The 25,655-nt window shown below is 46.8% G+C and overlaps 1 protein-coding gene across 1 annotated transcript in view; it reads left to right on the plus strand.

Moving 5' to 3' along the window:
- Window positions 1-25,655, plus strand: part of DTNB (dystrobrevin beta) — a 231,820-nt gene that overhangs the window by 146,810 nt on the left and 59,355 nt on the right. Inside the window, exon 10 of the mRNA XM_058668190.1 lies at window positions 15,297-15,374. Coding sequence (XP_058524173.1) covers window positions 15,297-15,374 — 78 coding nt within the window. The remainder of the gene's footprint in view (window positions 1-15,296; window positions 15,375-25,655) is intronic.

A 25,655-nucleotide genomic window follows, 5' to 3' on the forward strand; every position in this document is an offset into this window, starting at 1 on the left:
TGTCTGAGTGCCAGCTCATGACTCCCACTTCCTGCTGATGCAAACTGTGAGGAGCAGAGGTGAGGGAGGGGGCGAATCATCGGGTTCTTGCCATCCACGTGGGAGATCCACGTGGGAGACACCCGTGCTAAATTGCTGGCTCCCAGCTTCTGCTAGGCCCAGACTGTCACAGGCATTTGGGGACTGAGCCAACAGATCTTTTTCTTCTCTGTTCCTCTCAAAAATGTAAAAAAATTCAAAATTGGAGAAATTTATGTAAAATATGCCAGAAAAATCCCAAAGCTATTCATTTCATTTCACAGGGTTTTTCATGTTCTTTTGTACTGATGTTTGTTTATATCAAATGAAATGACATTAATTCAATGTCTGTTGTAAATGATCTTACATGGTTTTAGAGTAAACCTAGATCTGCAAATTAGGATGTGTTAAGCATAAGGATCTGTTGTGTGGCCATGACTAATGATCGTGAGAGCTGATTGGATTATAAGCTTTTTGTCAGTGGAGATAGTATTCGACTTGGTTGTTTTTGTCGCATCCTGTTTGGTCTTTGTGTGCTAAGGCCTACGTTCACTTAAGTAGAGCTTGTGTTCAGAGAAGCTGTCTGGGAATGCTGAAATTCCAGGAGCTGTTCTCTGTGAACTAGGGCATTCCAGGGATGGGCAACTGGGAGAAGAGTTGAACGTGGGGCCTTAGAAGAAGAGCTGGCTGCAGAGCCTAGAGGGCTCCAGTGGTGTGATGGGCAGAGAAGTCAGGGAACCTGTGGGGTAGGTTTTGCAAACTATGATTATATCTGCTGCATGCTTTTGTTTGTTTTAGATTTATTCTTATTTATATGAATATGAGAGCAAGAGAAAGAAAGAAGATCAACTATGCTTCCATCCTCAGGTTCACTACCTAGGAGACCACAATGGTCAGTTTGAAGGCAGGAGACCAGAACTCTATCTGGTTCTCCTTCATGGGTGTCAGGTGTCATCTGTTGCTTTCCCACGCACATGAGCTGGGGGCTGGTTCCAAAATAGAGCAGCTGGGACTCAACACCAAATGGAGATGCTGGCATCACTGGTAGTGGCTCAACCTCTCTCCACCACAGTGCCAGGCACTGCTACATAATTAAAAGAAAGGTCTGACTCAAGTTAAGGTAGAGAAGATAATTTTGGAAGCAACACATGTCTTTGGATTTGGAGGCAAAATAGCAGGTTACAAAAGACTTCAGCGCATTTAGCTACAATGATTACCTCCTATGTAAAAATATTGTGCAAAATAGCACCTGATAGTAGCAACCGATGGAATATGTGAAGGCTTTAGGACACAATAAAGTCTTTCTCACTTTCACACTAACAGTAAACAGAGCCTCCAGGCGTGTGTCTGGCACGTGCTGTACTGGAAGAAGAAAATTGCAGGACTCACCTCCACCTCCATGGCTGCAGGTGCTCTGGAGCAAAGAGCAAGCCAATGAGAAGATGCTTTTTTAGGGAACCAGGCAGGGCCATGTCCCTGGCTATCCAAGTGACTATCCACAGAAGAGGCTCCATCTAAGAATCCATGGGGAAGGTGGCCGGCATCCATGAGCTCCTTGGCCTCCAGCCTCAGAGCCGGCTTTGTGCACTGATTCTGCCATCCACCCGCCATCTGCAGTAGAAGTCCTGCTTAAAACTGCGTCAGCGTGCTACGCCCACATCCTTGGTTAGTGGGTGCTGCCCAGACCACGCTCACCCCTGTGTCTTAAGCCAATTCGAAAAGCCAAAACAAATCATAACACTCCTGTGTGGGGACGGCACCCAGGGGTGAACTTTCATTTCTCTGTAAGCCACCAGTCTAGCTGAGATGATCGGTTGCTGATTAAATATATGTTGGTAGTTGAAGATTAGAAACTTACGGAGCTTTGAAATTAAGATTAATGTGGAAAGTCATGTGGATAAAGTTGTAGTAGGAAACCATTTGTTCTGACTTATTGAGCTTTATGTAGAGCAGCCTGGCAGTGGTTAAGAATGGGAACACCCAAATTGTTGATCAAAGCTTAAAATAGTTATTAGTACAGACTGGTAAGAGTTGGGGAGGAGGGGTAGCAGAGGCTAGATAAAGGCTGGTACGGAACAAAAGAAACAATTTCTGGTTCCGATGTATAGTGTGGTGACTACAGCTCACTCTCATGTTGTGTATATTGTACAAAGAACTGGACCAGTAGAGAAGGTAGGCTAGTTGTCTGGCTTCATTGGTTTCTGCTGTGTGTAAGTGCTGCAGTTACTGCACTGTAATCCACAAAAAGGTGCAATTGTTAGCATGTTAGTCACAAATTTTGAATAATTGAGGGGGAAAAGAAGACATTCTATAGAGTCAGCTATTTTATTTTTTAAAGCTTTTGTTGAGTTGAAATGCAGAGCAACAGAGAAAGATCTTCTGTGTCCTGCTTTGTTCCCCAGTAGGCCCACAAGAGCAGGGCCCCGGCCAGGCTGAAGCCAGGAGCTGAGAATTCCATTGAGGGCTCACCTGAGTGGCAGGGACCCAAGTACTCGAGCCATCATCTGCTGCCTCTCAGGCTGCCACATTAGCAGGAAACTGGATTGGAAGTAGAGGAGGCAGACTTCAGTCACAGACACTCTGAAATGGGATGTGGGGGCCCCAAGTGGCAGTTGACCCACTGGTGCCACAATGCCTATGCCAATAAAATATTTCAAAAAAAGAACAAAGGATGGAAGCTCTGGGGCCAGATGATTTGCCTTTAGATAGACATTTATTTATTTATTTTTAAAGATTTATTCATTTTATTACAGCCAGATATACACAGAGGAGGAGAGACAGAGAGGAAGATCTTCCATCTGATGTTTCACTCCCCAAGTGAGCCGCAACGGGCCGATGCCTGGAGCCTCCTCCGGGTCTCCCACGCGGGTGCAGTGTCCCAAAGCTTTGGGCCGTCCTCAACTGCTTTCCCAGGCCACAAACGGGGAGCTGGATGGGAAGTGGAGGTGCCGGGATTAGAACCGGCACCCATATGGGATCCCGGGGCTTTCAAGGCGAGGACTTTAGCTGCTAGGCCACACCGCTGGGCCCTAGATAGACATTTATAATCAGAGCTCTAACGACATGAATCACCCAACATGTATACCTTTAGGCTAGTCAACATTGTCCTATCTATGCTCTCAGATCATGTTCCTAGCCTTTGGTTTATACTCCAAATAAGTAGCCTTAAGAAAGTGTTTCAGGGCCTGGCACAGTAGCCGAGAGGTTAAGTCCTCACCTTTTACGCATCGGGATCACATATGGGTGCCAGTTCAAATCCACTTCCCAACCAGCTACTTGCTTGTAGCCTGAGAAAGCAGTCAATAACAGCCCGAAGCCTTGGGACCCTGCACCCACATGGGAGACCCAGAGGAGGCTCCTGGCCCTTGGCTTCAGATCAGCTTGGCTCCAGCAGTTGTGGCCGCTTGGGGAGTAAACCTGCAGATGGAAAATCTTCTCTCTGTATGTCTGCCTCTCCAATAAAAAATAAGATAAAATAAGTCTTTAAAAGAAAAACAGTGTTTTCCTGAAGGTGTGGCAATCAGAGACAGAGTGGTACTACACCAGAATGCCTGGGAATCCAGACTTCAGGGCACCACCATGTTGGCCACTTATCCCACTATTTGGCTTTTTGACCTTGAGCACATTGCATCTCTTCATGCCTCCGTTTCTTTGCCTGTAAAATCAGGATGGTGACGTCACCTCACAAGATGGTTGGCAGGTAGATTTGAATGAATCTGAGGGGAGTGTTCAAACTGAGTCTGACACATATTTGTTATTGTGAGTGTGGCCAGGTCTCCATTGCTGGCCCTGTTACTCTCCCAGGTGCATTAGCAGAGAGCTGGATCAGAAGTGGAGCAGCTGGGCCCAGCACAATCACTCAGTAACTAAATCCTCATCTTTTACTCTCCAGGAATCCCATATAGGCACTGGTTCGTATCCTGGCTACTCCACTTCCCATCCAGCTCCCTGCCTTTGGCCTGGGAAAGCAGTGGAGGATGGCCCAAAGCGTTGGGACCCTGTGCCAGAGTGAAAGACCTGGAAGAAGCTCCTGGCTCCTGGCTTTGGATTGGTTTAGCTCTAGTGGTTGTGGCTATTTGGGAGTGAACCAGTGAACAGAAGCTCTTTCTCTGTGTCTCCCTCCTTCTATATAAAATCTAACTTTCCAGTGAAAATAAATAAGTCTTTGAAAAAACAAAAGTGGAGCAGCTGGGACACAAAACTGGCACCTATATGGTATGTTAGCGCCACAGGTAGCAGCTCTACCCACTGCAACAGTGCCAGCCCTGTCACTCCATTGTCGGAGAGTAGTCTCAGAAAAGCTAAAATCTGAGATTGCTCGCTCTTCCTGTTAGTTCATGCAACAGTTTGCTTCCTCAGCAGTAGCAGAACTGACACAGGCTCACTTACACTCGGTGTGACCCACTGTTCTTACAGGCTCTTTGGCTTTGCTCCCTAGTTGGGTTGTTTTGTTTTGTTTTGTTTTGATCAATCCCATTTTTTTTAACTGAGAATTGCTAGAGGTTAAACTGGATAACATGGGGAAGTGCATCAACCAGCAGGGAAAGTTCCCATGGTTCCACTTACCTTAGTGATTTTGGCATGCTTTGTGTTATGCTCTTTGCATTGTGTAATTGAGACTCCGGTGCATGTGAGTATAAATTATTGCATTGCATTTCGTAGGGTTATTTTGAAGATAATGTGTTGAAGGCTACAACTCTAGTGTCTGACATATGCATGTATGTCTGTTAAATGGTCAGCAATTGTTAATGTCTATTACAGTTATTTTGCCCGTGTGCTGTTTTTATTCTTGCCTCCTCCATGCTAAGCCTTTTTCCAGGTCATTGAAGTATTTCCATCTGCACTATTTTTAATAACTTTGTAATGTCCTATAATTATGAATATGCCATATTACATGCCACCTTCCCCTTCCCCTGTAATTGAATACTTGGGTTACTTCCGAAATTATCCTGTCCTAAGTGATGTTTTCCTGCTGTATCTTGATACAGATCTGTCATTGCATTTCTGATTCGCCTCTTGGGATAAAATCCTGGAGGGAGAATTACTGAGTCAGAGTGTGAGGATGTTTTTTAAAACCCTTGAGAGAGGTATTATCATGGTTTTCTAGAATCTTGACATTAACTTTTTTTAAGATTTATTTTAATTTTATTTATGTATTTTTAAGATTTATTTATTTTATTGCAAAATCAGATATACAGAGAGGAAGAGAGACAGAGAGGAACATCTTCTGTCCAATGATTCACTCCCCAAGTGGCCTCAACGGCTGGAGCTGAGCCAATCAGAAGCCACGAACCCGGAGCCTCTTCTGGGTCTCCCACGTGGGTGCAGGGTCCCAAGGCTTTGGGCTGTCCTCGACTGCTTTCCCAGGCCACAAGCAGGGAGCTGGATGGGAAGCAGGGCTGCCGGGATTAGAACCAGCGCCAATATGAGATCCCAAAGGCAAGGACTTTAGCCAGTAGGCTACTGCACCAGACCCCTTATTTTACTGTTATTGGAAAGTCAGATTGACAGAGGGGAGGAGAGACTGAGAGGAAGATCTTCCATCCACTGATTCACTCCCCAAGCTGCCGCGACAGCCTGAGCTGCGCCATTCAGGAGCCAGGAGCCTCTTCCGGGTCTCCCACACAGAGGAAGTCCCAAGTCTTTGGGCTGTTCTCAAAGGCTTTCCCAGGCCACAAGCAGGAGGCTGTATGGGAAGTGGGGCTGCCGGGATTAGAGCCAGCACCTATATGGGATCCCAATGAGTGCAAGGCAAGGACTTCAGCCACTAGGCTACCACGCCAGGCCCTTGACTTTAACTTTTTACTTGCACATTTGACTAGTAGGTAAATTAAGGACCTGTGTTGTGTCTCCAGCCTAAGTACCGTTTATCAGGTGCCATTTTTTTTTTTAAAGATTTATTATTGTTGGAAAGCCGGATATACAGAGAGGAGGAGAGACAGAGAGGAAGATCTTCTATCCGATGTTTCACTCCCCAAGTGAGCCGCAACGGGCCGATGCGCGCCAATCCAAAGCCGGGAACCAGGAACCTCTTCCGGGTCTCCCACGCGGGTGCAGGGTCCCAAAGCTTTGGGCCGTCCTCGACTGGTTTCCCAGGCCACAAGCAGGGAGCTGGATGGGAAGTGGAGCTGCCGGGATTAGAACCGGCACCCATATGGGATCCCGGTGCGTTCAAGGCAAGGACTTTTAGCCACTAGGCCACGCCGCCGGGCCAAGGAGCCATTGTTTTTAAAGTGGGCATCAGAGCGTGGTGAGGTGAGGGAGCGAGTCCTGGCACCCCAGCACTCAGTTTCCAGGGCCCCTTTATGTACTTTGAGAGCAGCTTGAAGGAAGGAGCCGGAAGGTACAGTGGGCAGGGGTGCTGAGATGCTGCAAGCACTGATCAGCACGACTTGAGCAGACCCTGCCAACTTGAGCAGACCCTGCCACCCAGACTTGAAGACCCTTGTCCCCTGGAAGCCCCCTGCTGAGGTGGAGGCAGTTTTAGGAGGTGGGGCCCAGTACAGGGACATTGGGTCACTTATGAGGCGGCTCTCACAGAGAGGCTTCCTGAATGGCCCTGGGGTCCCCTCCCCAGGCACTGGTACTCTATGCTACCACACTTCGACCTGAAATCTGCACCTGCCATTCAAAGTGGTCAGCTGAGTAAGCCGTCTTTTCTTCCTAAGTCATTTGTCTTGGGTGTTTCCCTGTAGTAACAGAAACCTCACTAATCCATTCATAAATATGATGTAAATTAAAAATGTATAAAAGTCTCCTAGAATATATTAAACCCATAAAAATAAGTATTTTGTAAGAGGATATTTAATTTTTAATTTTAATATAAATTTAATTTCATTGTAACAAATTTAATGTTGATTTTAGTTTGATTTAGAACATTTGGGAGGTTTGTGCTATGGTGTAGTACGTTAAGCCTCCACCTGCAGGGTCAGCATCCCATATGGATGCCAGTTTGAGTACTGGCTGCTCCACTTTGATCCAGCTCCTTGCTTAAGGTTGGGAAGCAGCACAAGATGGCCCAGGTGCTTAGGCCCCTGCACCCACATAGGAGACCCAGATGAAGCTCCTGGCTTTGGACCAGCCCTTTTGGCCATTTGGATAATGAACCAGCAGATGGAAGATCTTTATCTCTTCTCTTTCTGTAGGTCTACCTTTCAAATAAGAAAAAATAAATTGTTAAAAAATGTTATATATAGGGCCCGGCGGCGTGGCCTAGCGGCTAAAGTCCTCGCCTTGAAAGCCCCGGGATCCCATATGGGCGCCGGTTCTAATCCCGGCAGCTCCACTTCCCATCCAGCTCCCCGCTTGTGGCCTGGGAAAGTAGTTGAGGACGGCCCAATGCTTTGGGACCCTGCACCCGCGTGGGAGACCCGGAAGAGGTTCCTGGTTCCCGGCTTCGGATCGGCGCGTACCGACTATTGTGGCTCACTTGGGGAGTGAAACATCGGATAGAAGATCTTCCTCTCTGTCTCTCCTCCTCTCTGTATATCCGGCTTTCCAATAATAATAAAATCTTTTAAAAAATGTTATATATATATAGATCTATATATATAGATAGATAGGTAGATAGATATAGATATAGATATGTATAGAAGGTAAAGAGGGAGAAACAGAGAGGACCTGGGCCAGATTAAAGTTAGGAGCCTGGAAATCCATCTGGTCTCCCATGTGGGCAACAGGGCCCAATGACAAACTATCTTCTGCTGCCTTCCCAGGTGCATTAGCAGTGACCTGAATTGGAAGTAGAGCAGTTAGAACTCAAACCAGCACCAGTATGAGATGCTGGCATTGCAGATATCAGCTTGTACCAGAACATCAGCCCAAAATATATTGTTTTTTTTAATATGAATTTCTTTAGAGCTATTTTATCTTTTTTTTAAAAAAAATCTATTTTCACTTCTTCCTGTTTATTTAATTAAAATCCTAATAGCTCTCTTATGAATGTTTGTGAATCCTTAGAAATTAAGGCCTTTAAATTCTTGCTGTATCAAATTTATTTGGATAAGTGCTCAAATTTTCTTTTTTTTCTTTTTTTAAACAAAAATTTATTTATTTGGAAAAGTTACAGAAAGAGGGAGAGACAGAGATACATTGAGCTCTTCCGTCTGCTGACCCTAGATGGCTGTGATAGCCAAAGTTGAATCCAGCAGTAGCCAGGAGCTCATCTGGGTCTCATGGGGGTGCAGGAGGATGTGGTCCATCTTTTATGACTATCCAGGCACATTAACAGGGAGTTGGATCAGAAGTGGAGCAGCCAGGGCTCAAACTGGCATCCATGTGGGACGTCGCAGTCTCAGGCAGCAGCTTTACATACTATGCCACACCAGAGCCTCTTTTTCGTTTTTTTTTAATCAATTTATTTTGTCCCAATTTTTCAATTACTTTTGAGCTTAGAAAATTCTATTCATAACCTCACGTATCGCCACCCTTTTTATAATTAAACGTATATTATATGTTTAACTCTTCAGCACTCCGGAAATACATGTATTTTTAGTGGTGTGGGCTGATATAGCATGCAGCAATTTTTCTTTCTTCCCTTCAGTGCTTAACCACCCCACAGTGTGCAGTGTTCCCCCTTCTCCACCGGAGACATGTCAGGATCCACTGTGGGTTCCTGAAACTGCTGACTATCTATAACTCTATGCATACTGTATTCTGTCTTATACATGTGTAGCTATGATAAAAGTTAATTATACATTCCGCACACATTGAGATTAGCACACTTAGTTTATAATGGAACAGAACAATTATAACCATGTACCTGAAGTAACATTGTATCTCTGGGGTTTCTCTTGTCTAAAATACTTTCCAGTGCTTGTGACAGAGCAAGGCAATGTAGTGCCTGGGGGTGAGTGATGTGAATCAACTGGCTCAGGTGCCATGCTGCGACGTTGGGCTGCTGCATGCGGTCACCTGCGCAGGTGTAGTACGCGGCTGATGTGATAACCCTGAGGGCCCCTTAGCAGCGACCAGGCGTCGGACACTCCAGAGAATGGGGTGGTTCATGTCCCGAGACTGCATCATAGCACTCAGAATGCACACAACGTAACAGTCACGAACTGTTTCTGCAGTTTTCATTAAAGCGAATCAGACCAGGTGACTGAAGCTAGAAAGCAGTGTTGGGGGTGTGGGGAGAGGAAGGGTATGGGCTATAGGCTTTTTTTTTTTTTTTTTCTGAATTTCTCTTCTTCCAAAGATTCAAGTTTTTATATTTTTGAGTTTTACACCCCCCACACTCCCCAGATGCTTACACAGCTCTGGCCGCTTGATAGAGACACATTGAATAAGCAAATGCTCAATAGATGAAAGGTCTCTACAGGAAGGTGTTTTGTTTTGTTTTGTTTTGCTCTTCTTAGAGACACAGGCACTGATGATATGCTCTTAGAGTTGTGAGACGTTCAGAGAAGTTGAACTCAGGGTTTTAGTTTAGATGAGTCTCTTCCCATAGCCTCCACTGGAGAACTAAGTGGAGAAAATGGGTCCCTGCAAGCTGAGCGGGCACCTGTGGCCTGTGGCCAGTGTGCCCACCGACTCAAGGCTCTAGGACTGTGACCCGCCCCTGCGCCCTCATAGTGATCCGGACTCTCTGGCAAGCAGCTGCTTTTAAAATGATGGTTCTCCTGCGTTTTCAAACTCAATGTCTCACCTAGGTTCTTTCTTTTCTTTTTTTTTTTAATATTTATTTTATTCCTATTGGAAAGTCATATATACAGAGAGAAGGATAGACAGGGGAAGATCTTCTGTCTGTTGATTCATTCCCCAAGCAGCCACAATGGCCAGAGCTGAGCCAATCCGAAGCCAGGAGCCAGGAGCCTCCTCCTGGCACGCTGCGTGGGTGCAGGGTCCCAAAACTTTGGGCCATCCTTGACTGCTTTCCCAGGATGCAAGCAGGGAGCTGGGTGGGAAATGGGGCTGCCAGGATGATAACCGGCACCCATATGTGATCCTGGTGTGTGCAAGGCGAAGACTTTAGCTGCTAGGCCACCATGCTGGGCCTGGGTCTTTATTTTCAACAGCTTTCTAGGCAGCCACTTAAATGAATTCAGTGGCCCTTCAAATCCAGCAATCTCAAAGCTGAAATCCTGCCTCCCCCACTCATTCTGCCCACACCCAGCAGTCCAGCACCACAGACTGTGTTGCACGTCGGGCACAAACAGCACCATTTACCCGGCAGCCAAGTTATCTTCTTGACACTGTCGCTGACTAGTCATCACCGTTCATCTCTTTTACCTCCGCCACGTCTTTTGCCTCTTCCCCCATCCTCATGACCATCACCCACCCTCATCATCACTGGTCCAACAATTGCCGTCACCTGTGCCTGGCCTCAAGGCTTCTGTCCTTTCCTCCTACCATACCCATCCCATGTCAGTGATAGTTGAATGGGGGTGTGCATCTGAAAGGTGTCCCTTTCAGGAGTCAGGACTACTATGTCGAGAATAGGGTTTGGGTATCTTATTTGGTAAAAAGTTTCTCTAGCGACTTCTGTGTGAAACCAGGTTTTGTTTCTGTTTTTGTTTTTTTCTTAATCATAAGCTTCTGGAGTTCTTTTAAAATCCTACCTGAAAGGGCAGGTATCTGTGTGGCAGCTAAGCTGCAGCTTAATGCCCACATGCCAGATTAGCAGGTCTGAGTTGGAGTCCCAGCTCCACTGCTGATTCCAGCTCCCTGCTAATACAAGCCCCGGGAGGCAGTAGGCGAGACTTAAGTACTCTGGTTTCTGCCACCTGTGTGAAAGACCCAAATTAAATTCTTGGCTCCTGGCTTTGACCTGGCCTCATCCTGGCAGTTGTGAATATTTGGGTTATTATTAGCAGGTTGAATCTTTCTCTGCCTTTAAAATAAATAAAATTTTAAAATAAACATAGACACACAACCACAATCACATCTTTTTGCGGGGAGGGCAGGGTGTACAAAACCTTTGCTTTCTCCATTTCTACATTGTAAAGTAAGATTTCTTCATTTGTGACAGAACGTGCTTTAGTCATATCCTAGCCCTATCCTACCTATTCAAATGTATTTTCAGCTGCATGTTGTCCCTGAATCTAACCAAATAAATTAGCCAAATGTGCCATGTATACTAAGTCTATCAAGGATACCTTTAACTTTCTTTCTTTTAAGTCTGGGAAACTCTGGTGCTCATGTTGCTTCCCTGGCTGCCCTTCCCCTTGTTCCTGTAGGCAGGAACAACCACGCATAGTCCGTGACTCCTCACTTCATCTATTCTTGCACTGCCACACTCATTACGTGGCATGGTGATGACTTGTTGGTATATCCGCCCCCATCTCCCATAATGACGTCACTGAGAAAAAATAATCTGGCTTTTGTGACTGGGCACCAGTAAGAACAGCTCTTACCCTTTGATTTTAAGAAGTAAATTCTCTCCAAGTCTTTTTTTAAAAGATTAATTTATTCATTTAAGGTCAGAGTTACACAAAAAGAGGGAAACAGAGAGAGGGAGAGACGGAGAGGAATGAGCACCTCGACTAGCTGGTTCACTGCCCAGATGACCACAACAGCCAGGACAGTACCAGGCCAAAGTCACCAGCCAGGAGCTTTTCCCAGGTCTCCCACGTGGGTGGCAGGGGCCCACTACTCAGACCATTAGCTGAATCTCAAGTGAAACAATAGGGACATGAACCAGTGCCCATATGGGATACCAGTGTCATAGGTGGAAGCTTTACCCACTATACAACAATGCAGACCCTCCACCCCCTAGGCTTTTGTAAAGAAAGATTTATTTGTGTATTTGTTCAAAGACAGGCTAGGAGATACAGAAATATCTCTCATCCATTGATTCATCCCGCTAAATGGCTCCCAAAGCCAGAGCTGAGCCAAGCTGAACTCAGGAGCCAAGAACTCCATCCAGGAGCTCAGATACCTGAGCCGTCATCTGCTGCTTCCCACCATGTTAACAGGGACCTGATTCAAATTAGAGCAGCCAGTTCCTGAACCATTGCTCCACTATGGAATGTTATGTTGCAAGTGTCAGCTTAACTCACCGTGCCACAATACTGGCCCATCTCTGACTTACCTAATGACCTGCTACCTACATCATCCATCTGCTACAACATCCTCAAAAGAAAACAAAAAAAGGGAGGGGCAACTAAGGTAGCAACAAAGAAAGAACCTCCCAGGCTTCTCATCCACAGATGGTTGGTGACTGTTGGTTGGTGGCTGTTCTGGTGCCACTGAACTCAGCGTTCAGTGAGACCTTGCTGATGCGGGAACCAGAGGCAGATATTGAACACCTGGGACTGTTCAGCTCACTCAGTTGGTTTCAAATGTTACAAATCAGCAAAACAAAGCAGATAAGCATGCCAATTCTGCCGTTTCCTAAGTCTCAGTAACTTGCGTCGTTACTGTCTACTTCACACCTGGAACAGGTCCCTCGGCTATATTGCACAGACAGCATGAAGCCTTTCAGGGCCGGAAGTCACTTGTGGTGTTGCATGTCCAGGAGCACACCTGCACAGCTGGCCTAGAGTGGCTCTAGAGGCAATCCCGGAGTGAAGGCACTTGCCCCTTCACCTCGATCTGCAGACCTTCGGCTCTCAAGCAGAGCACACTAGGAGTACAGAAGACATTTGCAGTTCGGGAGCAAGTATGATGAGTTGATAGTTTAGACTAAAATCATTGCTGTCTGGTTTTCAATATTTGAGAAAGGCAACTCTATGCTAAATAGCTGAACATAATGATATCTAATATAGATGATTATACAGACTTGTGACATCAGACTGAACCAAATACTGTAAATCATGAAATTTTATCACATGGATCCATGCTTAAAGAATTTAAAAAGCTGTCCCATTGTTATTTTTCCTCTGTGTGTGTCGGAAGGGAAATTGAATTCCATATCATCTGTAATAATGAATATCCTATGTAACTGCATTTGTTTTGAACTTTGAAATTGTCCTTATCTTATTTTGGGTATGAGTTGCTAATAAAAGAAAAAAAAGTTCATTAAGGCAGTAGAGGCCATTCTGTTTTCAGGACCAGAATGGTCCTAGTGCCGTAGAGTGACAACTAGTGACACTACTTGGGACACTGGGTTTGGACATCTGATCACTCTTTCGCCTTGTTCCAATTGGACAACTAATTAAAAATTTTTAAAAAGGGCAAAAACTCAATTTTAGCACTAAAAGTAAACTCATCTCTGTTTATCTCCATCATTGCTCAACTCAAAACAGTTGATTCAGTGATTATAACTCAGCCACGCCTCGCACAAGAGTAGGTTGAAAGTTGGGGGCTGCAGGCGAGTGGGGAGATGTGGGTTGGGGATTTGTAAGACAGATTGTCAAATAGATAACTTAGGACTGGATTCTAGCCTAGAAAGTCATACTTTAACTCTGACTGCCTGACTTAGGGACTTTCCACACAAAGTGAGGAATACAGACAGTAAGTATTACAGCTTGAAAATTAGGAGATGTAAATCTATTCCTTGCAAATTGCTTTCCATATTGGATGTTCTTCAGTAAATAATAAATACTTTAAAAACAAACATATTCCCCCACCTAGAAATAAAATTAAACCAGCACCTGGAGCTGGCATTGTGGTGCGGCAGTCAGAAGCCAGCATCCCATGGGAGCTTTGGTTCAAGTTTCAGCCACTCCACTTCTTATTCATTCCCAACTAATGCCCCTGAGAACACAGCAGAAAATGGCCCAAGTGCTTGGGTCCTTGCTATCCATGTAGGAGACCAGGATGAAGCTCCTGGCTCCTTGTTTTGGCTTGGTCCAGTCCAAACCATTGTGACCATTTGAGGGATGAACCAGCAGAGGTTAGATTCTTTTTCTCTCTCTCACTCTACCTTTCAAATAAGTTAATATTTAAAAAGGAGGGAGTTTCGGGGGAGAGCTGTGTGAAGCCTTTAAATTCCTTGCCTCTCTGGGAGCTGTTTCCTCGTCAGCCTCCTGTGTGCGCTCTGTGCAGCCTGTAGGGCCGTGAAGCCTGCACATATTAAACACCAACTGCCAAAGGGTGACTTCCACAAAAGTATTTCCCATCACCAACTCTGAAGGGCATGGGGGCACCTGCTGACTTCACTTTTATGTCATGGAAGAACATACCTCTCTGCTGCTTTCAAACATGGGAAACGATTTCCCAAGAGGCGTCTGGAGGCCTGACTTTCTTCCTCAGGCTGTTGCTGGAGGGAAATCTGACCTTGAGAGCCAATTGCTGCTGATGACACCAGTCTAAACGTGTATGTACATAATGTGTTAAAATTATTAAACTGTAAAAAATTATAAACAATTTATTGGCAAAAACAGAAAAAGGAATCCAGTAGCCAAAGAGAAGTAACCAGAAGTTGCTTTCCTTCCTGGATTGGGTTATGAAGGACAACGTGTTAAATAGGATTGGAGCCCAAAATTTGGGTTCATTGTGGAGGTTCTAGGACAGGCTTAACAAAAGTGAGCCCCAGAGCTCAACGTGGTGTCCTAGCGGCTAAAGTCCTCGCCTTGAACGCACCAGGAAGCCATATGGGCACCAGTTCTAATCCCGGGAACTCCACTTCCCATCCAGCTTGCGGCCTGGGAAAGCAGTGGAGGACAGCCCAAGGCCTTGGGACCCTGCACCCACGTGGGAGACCCGGAGGAAGTTCCTGGCTCCTGGCTTCAGATTGGTGCAGCACCAGCCGTTGTGGTCACTTGGGGAGTGAATCATCAGATGGAAGATCTTCCTCTCTGTCTCTCCTCCTCTCTGTATATCTGGCTTTGCAATAAATAAATAAATAAATCTTTTTTTAAAAAAAAGTGAGCCCCAGCATTTCACACTCAAATTAAGAATTGGCCAGTATGTTTGGGTGAGAAGTTCACAACCTGTGAACCTCATCTCTCATTAGCACTCAAGTCCCAATGTCAGCTCCTGCTGTGTGGAGCTCCTAGCGCAGCACTCCAGCTTACCTGATGTCATGACAAGACAGCAAGACACCAGGATCAGCCACAGCCTGGTACCAGTGCCTGACTTCCGTGCTGGACAACAAAGGCTGAATGCCCGGCGTCCGGTGCTCAAGGGGCATCAGAGTGCACTACATGTCAGAATTCACATCCCTGAATTCAGATCTCTGTGGCAAAAGCGGCCAGGGTCCCTCCTTCTGGTTCTGGCTCGGTGGTCAGTTGCCAAACACAGTTCTCCTGTGGCTGGGGGAGAGAGCGTCTGATGTGGTCCCCTTGTGCTTGTCAGGAGTGACTGCTGGTCCCAGCCTTCCCTGTCTCCCTTTGTCATGTGAGGAATAATTAATACCATCACTAATATTAATAATACTCACTATTTTCTTTCAGCCCTCCCCGCCCTCTGACTAATATGAATGACACCGTGGTCAACCATGCATCCTCTGGAGTGCCCACGCCGACCAAGAGGTACGTAGCCTTCTGCCCTGGAGTTGGGGACAGGTCTGGGCAGTGCCCACCACAGAGCCCCACCCCCATATGTGAGTCCTTCCCACCTTCTCCACTAAGGTCAGGCCTGAGTGGTGCCTCAGGCCAAAGTGTCCCTTGTGACAAGCCGCAAGCTTTCAGGCCAAGTGCAGTCGGCTGGTGAAGACGCTTTTTGTGAATGCCAAACAGTGGTCTCTGTAACCAGGAGTTTCTGCAATTACACCTTTGAATCCTTTGAGTGTCAAAGATCGCTTCTGCTTTCTGACACAAAGGGAATTGACCTCCAATGAAATACCTAAAATATGCTCTGAAGTCCTGCTGCCGATGATTTACAAACCTGGGGGATGAAGAATCCCTAGGGGTCCCCCTTGTGTCTTGGTTACACAAAGGATTTGCCTCAGGGTCCCTAAGGGGTGAGGTTCTCTCTCCTCTGTGTACCGTGTGCCCTTCTCATGGATTCCCCCTTAGAAGCCCTGTGTTGGACAGTGTGATTTCTGTGTGTTTGAACCCAGTGACCATAGTAGTGCCGGAGCTCTCTCAAGGGAAAGGTCAGGAAGGGATTCTTTCTAAGAGTCATTACTCAAAATAAGCAGCACTTTGTGCCCAGTGTCCCGATTGCCTGAGGTTAGCCTGGCTGCAGAACTGTCATCTGCATTGTAGTTTTATGACTTCATCTCTCATTAGCGTTCAAGTCCCAGTGTCAGCTCCTGCGGCGTGGAGCTCCTAGCGCAGCACTCCAGCTTGCCTGATGTGATGAGATGCATCACCTGGTCACTTGTCAGGAGTCCCATCAGGACCACATCACACCCAACCAGTGGGAATCTCTGAGGATGGGATCCTGCACACAGCACGTTTTAAACAAGTACCCCGGGTGATTTCCTCATCAGGCAGGCTTGGTGGCTAGGCTTAGGAGGAAGCAAGGAGCGAGCCGTGGGGCTCCCTGGAAGGGAGGACTCAGGCACTCGGTCAGAGCTACCCAACATGACAGCCTTGTTAGCCTGTTGGCTAGGACCTGGACCAGATGGGAGCACCTGCCAAGGTAGACGACCACGCCACTTCCTCTAATCAAAGGACATCAGGGTGCAAACTTTGGCGACCTTGTACTTGGATCCTGGCTCTCACCTGACCTTGAACCCATTCCTCATTGTCCTTGGGCCCCTTCACCCTCATGGGAGACCCAGAAGAAGCTCCTGGATCCAGGTTTCAAATCAGCTCAGCTGTGGCCATTTGGGGACAACCAGTGGATCAAAGATCTGTCTGTCCTTTATTCCATAACCCTGTCATAGCTTAAATTAAAATAATAATAATAATAACTTAAATAGGCAAACGCTCACAAGGCAAAGACAAGAGCAGAAAGGGTTGCAGTGTAAGCGAGGCTGCCAGAGCGCCCAGGGCCCTCCCTCACCCAGCTGCTGTCTCCGCCAGACATCTGCCTCCAGCTCTGCTGTCAGTTAAGCGGGGGCTTATTGTTGTTCTTGTTGTTGTTTTGGGTTTTTTTTTTTGTCCATGTGGTTGGTTGGTTGGTTTTTAATAAAAACCCATAAGGACAGACAAAATGGAAGTGGAAAGTATAGCAACAACGTTTTAGGAGTGGACAAGCAGATGGGATGAGTTGTAACTGATTGAGCAGACTGGAGAAAACACAAACCCCTCACTGACTGAGAGAGAAGCCTGGTTGAAAACCCACCCCCAGAATTAGGAGCTCTGGAAACTGGGGGTTCAAAGGGAATGGCTGATGGTCCCTAGAGAAGGTGACAGGGCCAAGGAGACAACCGAAGGCTGCTTCTGGGGTCGTCCCTGAGACAGGGGTGTGTGTGTTATATCATACTTCTCATCACCTAAATTTGTTCCAGGAACTTTGTTTATCCCCCCAGCACCTCACCTCTCCAGGGATAACTAGTACTGCCTGTTCTGATCGCTCCAGCCTTATTGGCACAGCTCAAGTGGGTGACAGGTCAATGTCAAAGCCACCAACCCTGGGTAAAGCCCAATTGTGAGGAATCTCTTTTTAAAGAAAGGATTTACTATTTGCAAGGCAGAATTGCAGCGAGGGGGAGGGAGGGGTGTTCCAGCCATTGGTTCATTCCCCAAATGGCCACAGAGCCCAGTACTGGTTCAGGCAGAAGCCAGAAGCCTGGAGCTCCGCCTGGATCTCCCACGTGGCTGGCAGGACACCCAAGCACTAGGGTCTCCTTCTCCTGCCTTCTCAGGTAAATGAGCAGAGAGCTGGATGAGAATCGGAGCAGCCAGGACTCAAAGCAGTGCTCCAATAGGAGATGCCAGCTTCACAGGTAGCATTTAAATGTGCTGTGCCATGACTCCGGCCCCAAACTACCGGGAGTCCTCAAGGCAAGGTTTTGTCTGTCAGAGCCTTTTACTTTAACATGCACTTCACAAGAAGGACAAGACGATGCCACCATGTAAATTTTATTCCTGAGCTGTAGAAGTACGACCACGTGAAAAGATGAATTGTACCACAGCATTAAAATGGCTTTGGGGCCAAGTGCAAAGGAAATCTGTCTTGTCATCTGTGGATTAGATTGGAGTGACAAGGACCGTTTTCTGCTGACTTCTTGGTGGAGAGAAGTCACTCCAGAAATACTGGGAAAACTGAGAAAGGAAGCAAAAGCAAAAGGAAATTGGATGGGCCAGAAACCACACAGCTACTGAATTGCCTCCTTCTTGTGAAATGAGGAAATTAATGCTCAGTGAAAAGCAAGAACCAGGGCCAGTGTTAAGGCTTAGAGAGTAGAGCCACCACCTGCAATGCCGGTATCCACTTAGGCACCAGTTTGTGTCCCACTGCTCTACTTCCTATTGAACTTCCTACTAATACACCCAGGAAAGCAGCTGAAGATGGTCTGTGTGCTTGTGCACCCACATGGAATACCTGGAAGAAGCTCCTGGCATCAAAATGGCCCATCTCCTGCCTTTGTGACCATCTGAAGAGTGAACCAGTGGATGCAAGATATCTATCTCTTTCTCTCTGTGTAAATCTGATTTCAAATAAACAAATACATGTTTAAAAGAAAGGCAAGAATAAGTGGGTGTTTCCAGAAACAAGTAGCACCTATAAATTCTTCATAACACAGGACCTGGTTTTTCCGCTGGTGTTTCTGTGCAAGGTAGTTGGAAATTAACACCTAGTGGTCAGCAACAGCAGGGTGCTCACTGTGGTCAGGTGTCCAGGGCCCAGCAGGTGGCTGGGCCCCAAGCCACTTCTGGTTGGGGTTAGATTTCACTTACAGTCAGGCAATTAAGGTTAACCTTTCCCCCAGTCCGAACTAAGAGTAATGCAAACAAGAAGCCTGACTGCTTCCTGGTCTGTACTTAGAAAAATGGAGTGTGCATACTTGAAGCTGACGGAGGTGCTGTAACAGCGGAGTCCTTTACACACACACTTCACCCACCCTCACTCCCCCACGGCTGGTAGTTCTGAGCGTGAGCCGCTCCCAGGAGTGCAGGACTGACAGCTGAGCGGAAGGCAGGATGTCACAGGAGAGTGCATGTGCAGTGCCTCTTGGGAGGTGGGAGTGAAGGCAGGCGCTGGGGGTTTGGGGAACAATGGCTTCTGCAGACTGTGTGTGTGAGGGGTGGAGACAGAAGGCCAGCAAGCTCCTGGCTTGAGGTCCAATACAGGAGGAAGATTTGGGCAGAAAGAAATATCAGGTTGAGGTAGAGGTTCCTGTGGGACATGGGGAAATCAAACCACAGCATGGAGCCTTGTCATCTAGAATCAATAGCCGAGGACACACAGCCCCAGGGATAGTCTGCACATGCACACTGACCCCCACACCCAGCCCACACTTGGGCCTTTTCTATAGCAGCCCAGGCAGCATGCTCTCCAAAAGAGGTATGGTCTACCTCTTGCTCTAGATACTTCAAAAAAAATCACAGAAAAGGGAATTAAAAGAGGAGTTCTTTTGGATGCAAACAAGCTCTGAAATCCATGCATCTTTTTTAAAGATCTATTTATTTTATTGCAAAGTCAGATATACAGAGAGGAGGAAAAACAGAGAAGATCTTCCATCCGTTGAGTCACTCCCAAGCAGCCGCAATGGCCGGAGCTGAGCTGATCCAAAGTCAGGAGCTTCTTCTGGGTCTTCCACACAGGTGCAGGGTCCCAAGGCTTTGGGTTGTCCTCAACTGCTTTCCCAGACCACAGGCACAGAGTGGATGGAAAGCAGGTTTGCTAGGATTAGAACCGATGCCTATATGGGATATGGCGCGTACAAGGCGAGGACTTTTGTTGCCAGGTTACCCCGCAAGCATCATTTTTACACACATACACACCCTGATCGGTGGGGGCAGGAATAGCTAAAACACCAGGTGTTTTCTCTAGCGTGCTTTCTTTTCTTTTTAAAGATTTATTTCTTTTTATTGGAAAAGCAGATATATAGAGAGGAGCAGAGACAGAGAGGAAGATCTTCCGTCCGATGATTTACTCCCCAAGTGACCGCAACGACTGGAGCTGTGCCTATCCGAAGCCAGGAGCCAGGAACTTCTTTCTGGGTTTCCCATGCGGGTGCAGGATCCCAAAGCTTTGGGCCGTCCTTGACTGCTTTCCCAGGCCACAAGCAGGGAGCTGGATGGGAAGTGGAGCTGCCGGGATTAGAACCAGCACCCATATGGGATCCTGGCGTGTTCAAGGTGAGGACTTTAGCCGCTAGGCTATCACGCCAGGCGCTAGCATGCTTTCTTTTCACATGCGCTTTAGAGGCTTTTGCCTGCAGTATCTCTTGACCTTGTGTCCTTTTAGGATGTTGACTCCCCGAAACAGGGAGGGGTTCCCGTGCAACCCAGCTTAGACCCAGTGCTTTAACTAAGGATGTTTTTCACTCCTTTTCATATCAAACCTTAAAAATGCCCCTGCTTTATTTTAGCTAGCAAAGTAAATATTTAAAGAAAAGCTGCCCTGTGTACAACTCTGACCCTCCTCAGGCTCCCCAGGCCTACTGTCTACCTCACCCCAGATCCAGTCTCCTCGTGGCCAGTGAGACGTCTCTGAGAGGCAAGGTGCAAGATGTTCATATCCTGATAAGGACTTTCCAGTTAGGCTGGCTTTTTCTGTGGCACTTTCTAAGAGCATGGAAATGTGGCATGCTCTCCGGTGCGTTAGCCACCAGCCGCCTGGGCCTCTTGGGTCTGCACTATGGCTGTTTCTTTGAGTTGATTGGTGTTTAGAAGCCCTGAGCAGCGGTTGGCAGCAGCGTCCTACAAGAGTCCCTGCTGGTTCTTCAATGTGGCTTTCCAGGCCCTCCTGGCCGGACCTTCGCCAGCCTCCCCAGGCTCCCCAGCCCTCTCTCACCCACTCTCTGCACCTGGCAACTACTCCAAGAAGTACCCGAGTCTCTTGCACTCCCCCCAGCAGCTTCCTCCTGCCTGGAGGACCTCCCTCCCCTCCTTCTTGTCAGCTACTTCTGCCTCCTCAACTTAGCTTTGACTCTCCTCCTTCAGGAAGCCTCCCTGACTCCCAAAACCACAGCAGGTGTTCTGTGACCCACAGCATCTTATATGCATCATTGCCTGTTACAGGGACCTTCTAAATTGTACACTCCTGCACTCTGGGGATCCCCCGGCCTCACTCAGAGACACATTCCTCCTCCAGGTTTTCTTCCTGCTGCTTACCTATTAATCAATACTTCTCATCTGGGGGAGGGACTTGCTTTTCCAGGTATTTCAAGCAAATAGCATCACATTGTCTGTTTATTCCACCCAGAGCAGAGAAATAAATGAGAAAACTATGATACTGTTACATATCTATATATTGCATTAATATTATATATGTAAAATATTGCATTACCTTACATTCCACATGACTGGCTTAATAGGAAATGTCATTGATGGGTAGAGTTTGTCGTAAATTAAGCCTGTTGATCAATAGAAGGTCCTTAATCCCTCTGAGCTTGTGTATGCAAGAGGAAGCAAATGGTTGAGGGGTTGGGGAGTGAGGGCAGAAAGAGCAGCAGGTCTTTTCATTAGGATTTTTCTCTAGGATTTTTATTGGGAAGAAGATTCTTTGGCAAACAGGAATGTTATCCCCTTGGCATTCCATCAGAATGGGACTCCTCCTGGTAGGGAGGAGCAAAAGCAGAGTGTGCTGAACAACTCTCAGAGCCCTACACCCCAATAACATGGCCGTCCTGGAGGGTCTGCAGGGCCCTTGCTGTGTGGGTGGGTGTGTCCTCATAGGTTTCTCCCAGACAGTGCCATCTGTTCCATGAACTTGAAATACAGCCCAGGCACACGTAGGCAGGGAGAAGTGCGCAGATATCTTTCCCTGACTCCTCCCTCTGTGAGGATGTGGTCCTTTGAGGAGGAAGAATGCAGGCAAAAGGTGTTTATGTCTTCTGCCCTCATGCTCACCATCGTGTTTCCTTTGGCAGCAAAGGGCCAAGAGACACTTGATTTGCCCTCAGGAGTATCTCCGGTGCTCCAGGATGCCCTGCGGAAGAGGGCTGCCAGTTCCTGCCCTGTAGATCTGAGAGTCTGAACTGATTGGTGTGCTGCACATTAACAAATATGCTGGTGGTGTGTGAACATGTCGACAGGAGATACTGCTGTGTCACCTTGGGATGCCAACTCAAAACCTCAGCCATCATCTGCCATGAGCACGCCAGTCTAAAACAGGCTGCTATCAGCCCCTGCTTTCTGCCCAGCTAACGGCCTCCTGGCTGGAGTAGCTGGTTCTGTGTCCCTGGGTTTTTGTTTATTTGGGTTGGTTATGTATTTGTGCATCTGAGAGGCAGAAGCAGACACTCTTGCTAGTGTACGGGACCTAGGCATCTTTGGAGCTACTCTCTCTCCCTGCCACCCACAGAAACAGCCAGTCACTAGATCACCGTGTGGCATTTTTGTTTTTTTCATCTACAATGCATTACTATTTACATATTAAAAAAATCACCAAATGTTTCTTTTGATACCTTTAGGCAAATATGTACAACTTTGTATGTCACTATTGACTTTTTTCCCCCTGAATCTCTCTTGAAGCCCAACCAGGTCCTAGCTGTCACCCAGGCTCCCCAAGAGCCTCCTCTGCCCAGGTTGTAACAAATTCTCTCCCCTGGGCTTTTGCACATTTCCTTTGCCTGGAACCTTTTCATCCACCTCTGTACCCCACTGACAACTACTCATCCCTCAAGCTTCAATTTGATTGTCATTTTGTGGGGGGAGGACTTTTCTGCTGCCCTAGATGGATGCTAAATCTGTCTGTGACATCCCCCCAAAGCCTCATTTGCTTGTTTATTGGGCTTTTTAACTTTTCTTTTTAATGTTATTTGAAGTAGAGATCTAGCCAATGGTTCATTCCCTGAAATGCCTGCAACAGCCCAGACTGGGCCAGGCTGAAGCCAAGCATGTAGAGTTCCATCTGGGTCTCCTATGAGGATGACAAGGACTTGAGCCGTCTCCTGCTGCCTCCCGAGCTGTGCATTGTCAGGAAGCTGAATCAGAAGTGGAGTAGCCAGGACTTGAACCAGGCCCTGTGGAGTGGGATGTGGGTATCCCTAGCTGCACTAAACGTCTGCCCCCTAATTTTGATTTTTTTATTCATATATTTATTTAATTTATTTGAGAGAAAAGGAGAAACACAAGTCTTCCACCTGCCAGTTCACTCCCCACATGCCCACCACAGCAGGGGTATGGGTCAGACTGAAGCTAAGAGCCAGAATTCAGTCCTGTTCTTCTACGTGAGTGGCAGAGATTCATGTACTTGTGCCATCCACCGCCTACTGCCCTTCAGGGTGTATATTAGCAAAATACTGGGAGCAGGAGCCAAGCTACAACTCGTCCCAGGCACTTCAGCACAGGATATGGCTATCCCACGTGGCAGCTTACCTGGTAGGCTAAAGGCCCACCTTCAGACATCCTCTCTCAACTTTAGCATTGAGAAATACTTGACTATTATTAGTATAGTTCTCAAGTCTGTACATGTCACAGAAATGGAGCCACATTTGCTTATCACCATAATTTTAGCACCCAAGATAGTATCTGATAAGTAGTAGACACTTAATAGATGTATTAAAACTGCAGTACAGCTAAGCATTTGATTTTGACTGGAATCTGAAGACTCAGTCCAGATCTCCACACAGGTTGTAGAAATCCAACAACTTGAGCCTTTGAGGCTTCCTTCAAGGGTCTGCATTAGCAGAAAGCTAGTGCCAGAGCCAAGTATTGAATGTAGGTACTCCAACATTAAATGAAGTGCCATCTTAACCACTAGGTCAAGTGCCCACCACTGTTTGTTCATTAGGCCTTGACTTCATGCATTTCATTTGACCTCTCATTAGACCACAAGGACTAGTCACTGGCCATGGATCCTTCAATATTCCTGTTCCTGTGCTATGTCCCTAGTCATTGCATAGGCTTTTGTCTGCCTTCAAATCCAGATCAAACTGAGGAGCTACTGAGAACCCATGTGGGATCTCAACTTAGACAACCACAAGTTTGGCAGGGACAATGCAGAGTAGCATATTGCATTCCAGAATGGTCCTGTCATGTTAACACCCAAAAGTTGGTCCTGGAATAGACAGGTGAATCCTAGAACTTTCTGCCCTGTAGTATTGTGTTGGTGAGAAATAGTGTACCTGTCATTCTTGGTTAATCACATCCATCACAGTGAATTCCTAGAGCTGCCCAAAACTTACAGGAGGAGTAGAAGGCTTTAGAACCAATTTGGAATCAAAATTATTATGGCTCTGGTCCTGTGCAGGTCCAAACGTTGACACAAGTTCAGGGACACATGATAAATGCTGGCCCAGTTACATGGGTCTCAAAGCATTTCCCAGCCCCTACATGGCCCGAATGAGGACAAGAAGTTGGCAAGCCACAGTCTTCGGATGTCATGTGTAAATCAAGTTTTATTGGAATACAACCATGTCCATTTACTTACATATTATCTATGGCTACATTCCTATGCTGACAGATTTGACGGTGGCAATAGAAATCCTACATCCTGCGGTGTCTAAAATATTTACTCTCTGATCCTTCGAGAAAAGTTAGCATTTCATTTCTTCGTGGATTTAGAACAAGGATGTTAGACAGATGAGATATAACTGTATTTATTAGGCCCCTAGAATTCCACAGCCAACAGGAGGGACTTTAGAAAGCAGCGTGTTGTGGCTCAGTTTTTGGATTCAGCAAAGAAAAATAATGAAATGTGGTTACACCAGGAGTAAGAGGCCTTTATGTCTGTTTGGTTAGTGGTTTTCCCCTATGGTGATTAAGGCAGAAATGAAGGTACAAATCTTGGCTCTTCTGGAATTCAGAAAACAGGTGTCAAGATGCATCTTTATTGCTATGCTTGAACGTGCACAAGGAGACCAGTGTGGCCATTCGGGTTCTCCAGAAATGTGAAGCACTGTGGTTCCCCTTAGCGGGAGAGCAGGTGGTGGTTAGTAACTGGGAGGACACTGCCACCAAGGAAGGCAAGTTAGTAAATAATCATCCTACCAAAGCCCAGTCAGCCCTGGTGACACTTCCAGCCTTCACCAGAGGCTTCCTTAGATGTCTGTCTCAGGACCAGTGATGCCAGAATGAAGTTATTGGAGTCGAAGTGAAGTAGTTGGAACACATGTTACTGTCTTTGCATTCTATCTAACACAACTTTGCGATAACCTCCAAAGTCTATGTTTGCACTTAACGTTAAAAGTATAATAGTGGAGGTTCCATGAGAAAAAATCTCACTCAGCTCTATCAAATCAAGGACAGAAAGAAGATTGACTTGAAACTCCTCTCCCTGGGCCCAGCGGCATGGCCTAGAGGCTAAAGTCCTCGCCTTGAATGCATTGGGATTCCATATGGGCACCGGTTCTAATCCCGGCAGCCCCGCTTCCCATCCAGCTCCCTGCTTGTGGCCTGGGAAAGCAGTTGAGGATGGCCCAAAGCTTTGGGACCCTGCACCTGTGTGGAAGACCTGGAGGAAGTTCCTGGCTCCGGATCAGCACAGCACCAGTCGTTGCGGCCGCTTGGGGAGTGAATCATCGGACAGAAGATCTTCCTCTCTGTCCTCCTCTCTGTATATCTGACTTTGTAATAAAAATAAATAAATCTTTAACAAAAGAAAGAAACTCCTCTCCCAACCCCGCCGTAGTGTTTTCCCAATTGCAGATCAGCTCCCCACTTCTAACAGTAGGAGACTAAATGTGCCTGTGTGTGTCTGTGGGGCTTACCTGTCTGAGGGATGCATGCAGGAGCTGTCCAGCCCTCTGCTGCCAGCATGTGTTATCTATTCCCATCATTCACCATGATCAACTCTGTTTCCCT

This window comes from Ochotona princeps, chromosome 8 (genome assembly GCF_030435755.1).
Source record: "Ochotona princeps isolate mOchPri1 chromosome 8, mOchPri1.hap1, whole genome shotgun sequence".
Lineage (NCBI taxonomy): Eukaryota > Metazoa > Chordata > Mammalia > Lagomorpha > Ochotonidae > Ochotona > Ochotona princeps.